Below are 10734 nucleotides of genomic sequence, written 5' to 3'. Positions count from 1 at the left end.
GCTTGATTTTCGAAGGGATTGTGAGTTTGTGAGTGATTTGCACTACGATTAAGGGCGGAGCTTTGTTGAGGCGTCGATCAAGAAGACAATGAGAAGGGGACCATTTGTAAAAATACCACTTTTTGATACCAAAACCATAACAACCATTTATGAAATTTTGTTTGATGGTAACTATTTAATTTAAAAGAAAAATGTAATATTCAGATTTTGGATTGATCTAGAGAGAGCATCTCTCGATCTTTCAAAAGTAACCCTATTGTTATTGTGTAATTTTGCCTTAGAAAAGTAATCCACAAACACTCCTCTAGTTTCGCCCGCCACCAAGACTTGCGCCACAACCCATAACACTAACGCCTCCCCTACCTTTTGCTGTTTGGAACAACGGTGAACCAATGTCTCCTTAGGTTAAAATCAATCAACGCAATCGATTTCACCCCCTTTTCCTTCCGATACTGAAGACACCCAGATCCCTTTATCCCTTTCTCAATAATGACCCTCCCTCCCTCCCTCTGTCTATTTCAATGGCAACACAGTTTCGTCTTTGAGTTGAGATTGTCTTACTTCTTTTGCAGCGTAGGTAGATGAATTAAAGGTCTGTTTATTTTTCGTATCTGATAGACTTACTATTGATTCAAATATCATGTTTGCTCTTTCCCCCTTTTTCTTTTAGGATGTCATTGTCATATGTTAATTAAAGTTTACCTCCATTCCTAGAACGATAGAAATGTTTATAACTGACATGCATGTTTCGGTTTTCTAGCTTGAGAATGCACTGTTTATCCTTTAACGGAAATCCTATTTTATAATATGCAACAAAAACAAATCTATCGAAGATTTGAAGCTAACAAACGAGCCCATTGGACATTCATGGTCTTCTCTGAGGAGTTGGAGATTAACTAAAGACCCATAAGCATAAGATATGGTATCGGGTTGAATGTTAGGTTTATCCGTTTATGCATCTGTTAAACTCAGTGTCACATTTTCGTTTTGTTTAGATGTGCTTCAGTTACTATCCCAGTTGTAATGTGATTGTGAATTGAGTTATGGAAGGCTGTGGTTTTGGTATAAATATATGTGAATTTTGGAATACATATAGTTTTATATATGAACAGCTTGGTGTTCTAGACACTTATAATATGAAACTTTATGTGGTACTTTTGGAATTGATATCTTACTTTTGTTTTGTTTCTTTGGTGCCCCTTTTTTAGGAAGTGAGATCCGAGTTAATAAGAATATCGTGGAACCCATTGCCATTATTGTAATCTACACAAAACGTGAGAGGCTCTAATGAATTCAATACTAAAGTACAAGAATAAAAGATGGGACCTCATGGTTCAACCATACAAGTATTTGACAGGTTCAAATTATTGTGAGAAAACCTGTTATCGATCTTTAACCCGACAAACTCTTGTAACAAATCAGTTTTCTGGGAATAGTATTATCAGAAGATATCTTTCAAACCCTTCAAAGTTTTCCAGCTCTTCTTCTCCAAGATTACTTGCAGGCTCATACACAAATTCTAGTGGTTCTTTTCGATTTTATAGCTCAGAGGGTGATGGAAGAAACTCAAGTGAAGATAAACACGTGCCCTTGAAAGACACATTGAAGTCTGATAAGGGTAGTATCGGAAAAGAAAATATCAAGGAGGATGTGAATCACCATGATGCACATGCTCGTTTAGGTGAACAAGATCAAAAGGAATGGCTTATTAACGAGAAATTGGCTATTGAAAGTAAAAGAAAAGAATCACCCTTTTTAACTAAAAGACAAAGATTCAAGAACGAGTTCTTACGAAGGATTATTCCATGGGAGAAACAAACTGTCTCATGGGATTCATTTCCTTACTATATACAGTAAGCTTCAAGATATTGTATTATTACATTGTTCTTTTACTTTCAAAGTTCTTACTTTTTTCATCTTATCACAGTGAACATTCCAAGAATCTTTTAGTTGAATGTGCTGCTTCTCATTTGAAAAACAAGAAATTTACCACAACATATGGTTCACGTCTAGATTCTTCAAGTGGGAGAATACTGCTCCAGAGTGTACCAGGTATGAATGAATTGAAAAAGGGCAAATTTGGGTTAAATTTAAAAAAAAACTTTAGTTACCGAGTGTAAGAATGATTAACGATTGTGATGATGCAATGCAGGCACTGAGCTTTATAGAGAAAGATTCATCAGAGCACTTGCACGCGACTTACAAGTTCCATTATTGATTCTTGACAGCAGTGTTTTAGCTCCTTATGTAAGTTTAGATGTGCAATTGTTTTCTACCTTTTGGATTCTTGAAATGATTGTGGTTGTGGTGGTTAAATGTTAATTGTTGCAGGATTTTGGTGAAGATAACTCTGAAAACGAGTCAGATGATGAACATGGTGAATCAGGTGAAGAGATGACATCAGAATCAGAAGTTGATGATGAAGCAAGCAATGAAGAAGAGTGGACTAGCAGTGGTGAGCCAGGGTCAGATGATGAAGATGTTGAAGCTCGTGCAGCTGAAGCCTTGAAGAAACTTGTTCCTGGGAACCTTGAAGATTTTACAAAAGTAAGACCTTACATAACAAGGGTACATTTGTAATTAGTTAATTACCTTTTTCAAAAACTTCATTTCACACTTCTATCTATATTCTATAACAGAACATTGCTGTTGTTGGGGAGATTCCTCCTGAATCATCAAAACAGGACACCGAGTGTTCTGAGGACACAAAGGAGCCATTAAAGAAAGGTAGATTTTCATTTTCTATTAAGTAATTAATTATAAATTCATTTTTTGTTTGGTAACACCTAATTTATTTTTCATATGGTTCAACCAGGGGATCGTGTGAAGTATGTTGGGCCTTCTGTCCATGTGGAAGAAGATAACAGGTTATTGTCTTCTTCTTCTTCTTTTTCAGTTATCTCTCTCCCAATTAGTTGCTGCAAATGCAATTACTTTATTTGCTATTGCTTGCTGTGTTAAGTTTCTTGAATACATTAAAATCAACTCAAGTATTGAAATTTGAAACCCTAGTTGCTGTAATTACTTTATGTTCAATTAGTAGTTGAATGCATCACAGGATAAAATTGGGGTCGATAGCAACGTCTGATGGTCCCACAAATGCATATACCGTTATTTCACGCAGGTGGGTTGGTAAGTTGTATGAAATAATAATAAAAATTAAAAGAAAAACAACTATTGATAAATGTACGTATATCAATTTTCCAATAGTTTCATGTACTTAAATCTTTCGTTCTTTCTTGATTTGCTTTTGGTTTTGCTTGTTTATGATTGTGAACGTAGTTATAAAACTTAAATTTTTTACAAATAGAGTTATTGGTGTTAATTTTACATCTGGTGATTTTTATTTTCTTTTTCAGACCTTTAGGCACTGGTCAACGTGGGGAGATTTATGAGATTAGTGGGGAAAGAGTTGCAGTTATCCTTGATAGCACAGAAGACAATGATCAATCTGCAAAACCATCAATATATTGGCTTCTTGGTAATTTTCTTTTTGTATATCTAACAACATTATTGAATGCTATAATGAAGATGAAGATGAAAATGAAAATGTAAATGTTGTTTATATGCAGTTAAGCATGTTGAGCGTGATTTTGATACTGAAGCTGAAGACTGTTATATTGCAATGCAGGCATTATCTGAGGTTGCATACATGCTTCTTTCTATAGTTCAGACTATGTTCATTATAACATAAAAAATGACAAGTAAAACAAGTATTTTGTTTGTTTGTTTGTTAATTATCTTATTATGATTGGCTGCAGGTGTTGAAGTCTGTGCAACCTCTTATTGTGTATTTCCCAGACTCATCTTTATGGTTGTCACGAGCTGTTTCTAAGTCAAACCGAAAAGAATTTGTGAATAGGCTTCAGGAAATGTTTGACCAGATATCGGGCCCCGTTGTTTTTATATGTGGGCAAAATAAAGTTGCTACTGGATCAAAAGAGAAAGAGAAATTTGTAAGTTTTGTTTTCTCTTGTCATGTTTCTTGCCTTTCTTATATCTTTCATACTAAAAAGATTTGGTAATGCTTTTGTTTTGTTAGCAGACTATGATCCTTCCAAATTTAGGTCGCCTTGCAAAACTGGTATATTTTCTCAGAATACTCTGTGTTATCACTTATTTTATTCAAAACAGATTATATATTCTATGCAATGACATTTCATTTTTGGGACCAAAAGATGCAACATTTTATGAGTTGACATTCATTAACTGCAATTGGAACTTGTATTCTTATTCAGCCTCTCTCTTTAAAGCGACTTACTGAGGGACTAAAGCCAACGAGAAGGCCAGAGGACAATGATATATACAAGATATTCACTAATATCATGTCTTTGCATCCTCCAAAGGTAATTAACAAACTGGAAGCTTAGTAGAATTCCATTTAACAGATTTACAGTTACAGACTCGTTTATTATTCTTGGTCTTTTTCATTCCAGGAGGAAGATCCACTTAGAGTGTTTAATAAACAAATTGATGAAGACAGACGGATTGTGATATCAAGGAGCAATATAAATGAATTGCATAAGGTATATACATCTTTTCTCTCTTTTTTAATGTGATAATTTCATGCATGCGTTACTTGTTTTTTTTTATTAGTGTTTTCTGTTTATGGGTATTTAAACTACAAATCTGTTTCAGGTTCTTGAGGAAAATGAACTCTCTTGTGTGGACCTCTTGCATGTAAATACTGATGGAGTGATACTGACAACAAAGAGTAAGACCTGTTTCTTTTTCTTTTCTTTTTTTCTTCCAGTAAGTGATGTAGGGAAAAAGTTGGGGCTAAATGGAGAAAGCCTCATTTCCTTGACTTTCTTTATTAAGTTGTTCTCTCTGCAATAAGTCAAAAAGAAACACTTATATTGAAATTCTGTTGTGTTTTTTTTTGTAGAAGCTGAGAATGTTGTTGGTTGGGCTAAAAATCATTATCTGTCCACTTGTGATCTTCCGTCTGTCAAGTCTGATAGATTAAATTTGCCCCGTGAAAGGTATTGTAGGTGCTTTTGATTAGTTTCATTTCTGACTTACATTTTGTGGGCATTGACTAATGATGTGGGACTGGGGACCACAAAGTAAAGTTGAAAACTGAAACAGTATTTGGCTAAATTAATCAGCTCACTTTATTTAACTGACTTATCTTTTGAAACATGAAGCCTTGAAATTGCAATTATGAGACTAACGGAGCAGGAATTGATCTCCAAGAAGCCTGCACAAAACCTAAAGGTTTGTTCTTTGCTTTATTTCATCTTGATTAAATGTATAAATGCTTTTAGAAGGCCTTTTTATATGCTTTTCATGACAATAGAATAGTTATAAGCATGGTGTGTGTTTTTAAAGGATAAGATCATAACATAACAATGTACTTTTTATCTGTTGCTTGCTGTGTGATCTTATCCCATATTCAAGTATTATAAAATTATTTCAATAACCATCAGATAAATGGCATCATCATGTGGTCATTATTTCAATTAAGAATGCTGTTTGCCAGTTATAAATAAAGTAAGCAGCTTATATACAGATACAGATGAGATCTATCTGATTTTTGATCACTACACAAAATCTTTCTTGTATCATTCATACACAATATAAATATAATTTTGAACATATATGTTATATAAGAAACACGAATGAATGTATGAATGCCACAGAACCTTGCAAAGGATGAGTATGAGAGCAACTTCATTTCAGCAGTGGTGCCTCCGGGTGAAATCGGTATAAAGTTTGATGACATTGGTGCCCTTGAGGATGTGAAAACTGCATTGCATGAACTTGCCATTCTTCCAATGAAAAGACCCGAGCTTTTCTCTCGTGGAAATCTACTCAGGGTCCGTATTTTTTTATTTTATTTTATCTTTTGAATGGCTGTTGACTTTGTGTAGGCAGCTAACAAAAAAAGCATTCCTTTATTTTTTTATGATTTTTTGTTGTTGTCGTCAACCTTACCAGCCTTGCAAAGGAATATTGCTTTTCGGGCCTCCTGGAACTGGGAAAACACTTCTTGCAAAAGCACTTGCAACTGAAGCAGGAGCTAACTTTATCAGCATAACTGGTTCCACACTTACATCCAAGGTACTCTACTCTACTCTACTTGCATTTCCACCCAATCCATAAATAAATACCAAATTACCAAGTCATATTTTTCCTTCTCTGGTGGGAATGATTGGCTCCTGTTTTTCTGATATTTATTGTTGTATGTATGTATGCGCAGTGGTTTGGTGATGCGGAAAAGCTTACAAAGGCCCTCTTCTCCTTTGCCAGCAAGTTGGCCCCTGTTATTGTTTTTGTTGATGAGGTCATGTTTATTTTTCAAATCAATAACATGATCCTTATGTTTCAGTTTAGTTTTTTTCTTTTTTAACATTATTTGGTGGGTGTGGATGTTGAACAACAAACAAACAGGTAGACAGTCTGCTTGGAGCGCGTGGAGGGGGGTTTGAGCATGAGGCAACTCGAAGAATGAGGAACGAGTTCATGGCAGCATGGGATGGACTGAGATCAAAAGACAGTCAGAGGATTCTCATTCTTGGGGCCACAAATCGACCCTTTGATCTTGATGATGCTGTCATCCGTAGATTACCAAGAAGGTAACATTTAACATACCATATTTTTACAATTTAATGTAATGTTTGCTTATATTGATTGGGTTTTGTTTTTAGGATATATGTGGACCTGCCAGATGCGGATAATAGACTGAAGATACTGAAAATATTTCTTGCCCAAGAGAATGTAGCACCTGGTTTTGATATCAGAGCTCTTGCAAATGCAACTGAAGGATACTCCGGGAGTGATTTGAAGGTAATCAATCATCTAAATCTCATCTGTATTATAATATGATATGATATGATGCTTAAAAAATACTTGAGAAAATAAACAATGGGAATGGGGGGCGCATCTGATAATTTGACTTTGTTATGCTTTTTTTTTTTTGTTTTGTGCAGAATCTGTGTATTGCTGCGGCATATAGACCCGTTCAAGAACTTTTAGATGAAGAAAAGAAAGTAAGCTTTTTTCTTTCAGCTTTATAACTAACTCATTGTAGTCCTGTATATGTTTTTGTTTATACATCAATCCCATTCCCATTTCACAGGGAAAGAAACACGACACAACTCCAGCAGCAGCATTAAGAGCGCTTAATTTGGATGATTTTATTCAATCCAAAGCCAAGGTACACTTTCCAACAACTCAAAAAACACTTCACTTCCATTGTCTTTTCGGTTGCTTATAAACTTAAAATTGTTGGATGATATATATATTTATATTTATATTTATAGGTGGGCCCATCTGTTGCTTATGATGCAACAAGCATGAATGAACTCAGAAAATGGAACGAGCAATATGGAGAAGGCGGAAGCAGGAGGAAATCACCATTCGGGTTTTGATGGATGACATGACATGACAGATTTTCATTTTAGGGCATTGCCATTTGCCATTTGCCAAAGATGGAAGATGGAAGATAATGTAGGTAGGTCCCGCAGACACACACACACAATGTTTGTTTGTACTTGTGGTGAAGATAAGGAGAGCCTTGCTTGCATAAGGAAATATGATATGATTTTATGTATTCTATCTTGTCAATACTACACTCTCTGTTAAAGACGATATAGATAGATAGATAGCACCCGATGAAGAGAAGACTAATAATTCCTTATAAAATTTTCCATTTATTTCATAAGTAGCCTAAATCTTCCCATTCAAAATCCCATGATAATGCGATTCTTTCTCAGAGTGAATGTGAATCTAGAGAATAATAAATACACAAACAAATAAATGCAAGTCTTATTTTATTTAAGAAGGAAGACAAGACAAACCTCGGCCTTGACCATTCATTCATTGTTGGGCGATTCAGACTCTATCACATGAGTCCCAATTTGACAACAATACTTGGCAAGAAGTTTGGTTGTAGCAGGCCATTGGCTTTCATCCCCAATACTCGACCCAACCTTCTCATGTCATTGACATTCTCTTGAGTCTTATCCCATTGTAGAAGAAGCTTCAACACTTCTTCACTGTCTTTCTCCGAACTTCTCTCTCTCTTTTTTTTGTTCAAATAAATGGGAAAATGACATTGGAGAACATTAATTAATTAATTTCGTCTTGAGTAGGTCCTTAATGTATTTCGTTTTTGCACAATAGGTCATTTATGTATGAATTCACGTGTCAACTGAACCATTTTGAGAAATGTGAAGCAATCATCCAATTTTGTTGAGTTGATGATACTAAATATATATTTTTAATGACATGTAAGTAATTCGACATCGTTTAAATGAGGTATCGATATAAAGGTGGTATAGTTTCTTCCATCGGTTTGTTCCATAAACAAAAAAGTAGAACAAACAAAAAAAACTAGGGGTTTTTTAAGTGTAAAAGCATCTAAGCAGTGAACGTGACAAATCCACATCCTGATGGAGTTTATGCAAAGGGGGAGCTCAATTATGATGGGCTTTTGTTTGTGATCTCCTTTTATGCTAATGGTTTCACCTTTACCATTGACAATCATGATTTTGCTGGTATGACATACTTTGAGTGTGTGATCTGGCTTGAACGTTTCATGCAAGAATAGTGCAATAAACTTTACTATTGTGTGCCAGATGAAACATTGTTGGATGAGATTCTTCCTATTGCAAATGATATAGACTATGCATCTTTCAATTTTTATGCTTATGAAACAAATGGTAAAATTTCTCTCTATGTGGACCATATCGATGTTAGAATAGAGGAATTGTTTGCTAATGAAGTCAATGAATAAAATGAACGTGATCCATGAATCATGGGTGGGGAAATGAGGAAGAAGTAGCTAATATGGGTGAACTTTATGTTGATTATACTGAGGAAACATTACTTATGAACATAACATCAAATGGAGAATTTCTGAGTAAATTGCTCAAGAGGGAGAGGACTTCAACATTAACAATGATGAAGTTGATGAGGGTAAGTGAGACTAGGTATATGCCATTTTTAATGAATCTTTATATTGGAAAAAGAAAAAGCATGTACTTGGTATGGGGTTTAAGGACTCAAGGCAAGTGAAACCATGTTGTGAAATTATGTTTTGGCCATTGAGTACCAACTTCGTTTAAAAGAATGATAGGAAAAGACAATTAGTTTTATGTTATAAGGGTTCTTGCACATTCAGGTTATGTGCATCCTGAATGAGTGATGAAGAGACTTTACAGATAAAATCTTTGAAGAGTGAGCATAATTTTGCAAGAAACTTTAACTTATGGTCACTTGTTACATACACATGAATAGGGAGTCACTATAGTAACTAAATTTTACATATGTAGAAGATTAGTGTAAGGAAACTTAGATTGAAAGTAATAAAGAAGTTTGGTATTCAAGTCTTGGACAATGTAGAAGAGCTAAAAAGTATGCATTGCAACTTATTGAAGAATATATTGTGGAACACTATGCAACATTATGGTCCTACGATAAAGAAATAAGGAGATCAAATCCAGGGTCTTTTGTGAAGCTTGATGTCAATTGCATGCCGGGTAGGAAAAACTATTTTAGTAAATTATAAGTGTGCTTTTAGGGAGTAAACAAGGGATAGATAGAGAGTTGTACAAAAATAATAGGTCTTGATGGGTGTTTTTTAAAGGGAATTTACAGAGGAGAATTGATTAGTGTTAGTGGCGGGGATGCAAACAACCAAATTTACCATATGACATGAACAATTGTCTGTGTAGAGAACAAGGACAATTGGAAGTGGTTTTTGGATAATCTCGTTGACCTACAACTGAATTTAGGAAATGGCTATACTTTGATGTCGTATCCACACAAGGTAATTGTTAATTTTTACATTTTTATTTTTTTATTTAAACATGAGTTGTCATAACTTATTTGTTTTCTTAACAGGGTCTGATAAAGGCAGCGAAAGAAATGTTACCCTCTGCAGAGTACAAACACTATGTAGACATATTTGTGAGAAATTGAAGAAAATATATAATGGTGCCCACTATAAACTTTATTTTAGAGAGCATCCAAAGCTTCAACCGAACCAACATTCAAAGCTACCATGAAGGAAATTAATGCATTGAATCTAAGGTAGTGTTTGTTTTTTGTCCGCAGATCTGCGTGACCTCTTCTGTCTGCACCGCGCAGACCACGTGCAGACATTAGCCTTCGCAGACTGTTTGTTTTTTTGAAGACTGCAAACCTAAAAATGTATGCGCGCCCTCTTCTTGGCGCAGACGTGGACCAGAGTCTTCTAACATCTTCAGACATCTTCTAGCCTAAAAAAACATATATATATCTTTATCTTTTTCAAGTTTTTTTTTTTTTTTTTTTGAATTTATATATTCCAACTTTATTAATGATGAACAACTTGAAAAAAAAATTACAAAACTTAAAAAAACGTTCGACGATACAAACATTATATTTTTGACAAATTTATAAATAAAAATTTATTATAATAATAGTCGTTGAAGTTGTTTATATAAATATGACAAAAAAATCATAATATATTCTTATATTTTTTTGCCAAATTTTGTAAAACATTATTTAATACAATATCGTCAATTTCTCGAGAAAATATTTATGGTACTTTTTTAATGGATTTAATTGAAAAAATCAAAGTTTATTTGCATCTATTTATGTATCAAATTTTTTGATCACTAATTATAATGTTTACTTATAACTTTGCAACCAAAGTTGTTGGTTTTTATCAAATATATACATTAATTTATATCATTTTTATTTTTATTTTTTACACAATAATACATAAAAGTTGATCTAGAT

The 10734-nt window shown here is 34.1% G+C and overlaps 1 protein-coding gene across 4 annotated transcripts; it reads left to right on the top strand.

Annotated features, from left to right (window-relative positions):
* The first annotated feature begins 272 nt into the window (after positions 1–272).
* Positions 273–7669, top strand: LOC145087962 (uncharacterized). Of its 4 annotated transcripts, none has more exons than XM_079026121.1 (25): positions 273–592; positions 1209–1853; positions 1928–2052; positions 2153–2247; positions 2332–2547; positions 2640–2727; positions 2816–2867; positions 3059–3124; positions 3360–3481; positions 3573–3643; positions 3762–3956; positions 4043–4084; positions 4239–4346; positions 4437–4526; positions 4639–4714; positions 4889–4985; positions 5151–5220; positions 5646–5822; positions 5944–6066; positions 6206–6289; positions 6397–6581; positions 6654–6792; positions 6936–6995; positions 7085–7162; positions 7269–7669. In XM_079026121.1, the coding sequence occupies exons 2-25, from the start codon at positions 1288–1290 to the stop codon at positions 7374–7376; spliced, it is 3033 nt and encodes a 1010-aa protein (XP_078882247.1). In that variant the 5' UTR covers positions 273–592; positions 1209–1287; the 3' UTR covers positions 7377–7669. The 4 variants fall into 4 exon arrangements, with proteins under 4 accessions (XP_078882247.1, XP_078882248.1, XP_078882249.1 ...); XM_079026122.1 differs by having other exon boundaries at positions 274–592; positions 4046–4084; XM_079026123.1 differs by lacking the exon at positions 3059–3124 and having other exon boundaries at positions 274–592.
* Positions 7670–10734: the final 3065 nt, after the last annotated feature.

This window comes from Lactuca serriola, chromosome 2, assembly GCF_051521515.1.
Source record: "Lactuca serriola cultivar US96UC23 chromosome 2, Lser_US96UC23_V15, whole genome shotgun sequence".
In the NCBI taxonomy this organism is placed as follows: Eukaryota; Viridiplantae; Streptophyta; class Magnoliopsida; order Asterales; family Asteraceae; genus Lactuca; species Lactuca serriola.
The sequence above is the reverse complement of the archived record's forward strand: the minus strand, read 5'-3'. Positions and strand labels throughout refer to the sequence as shown.

Bases quoted from the DNA above. Each gene is read 5' to 3' on its own strand.
- LOC145087962 (XM_079026121.1), top strand. From the start codon at position 1,288: ATGAATTCAATACTAAAGTACAAGAATAAAAGATGGGACCTCATGGTT. The intron at 1,854-1,927 runs GTAAGCTTCAAG...ATCTTATCACAG, and splicing joins TCATTTCCTTACTATATACA to TGAACATTCCAAGAATCTTT. The intron at 6,793-6,935 runs GTAATCAATCAT...TGTTTTGTGCAG, and splicing joins ACTCCGGGAGTGATTTGAAG to AATCTGTGTATTGCTGCGGC.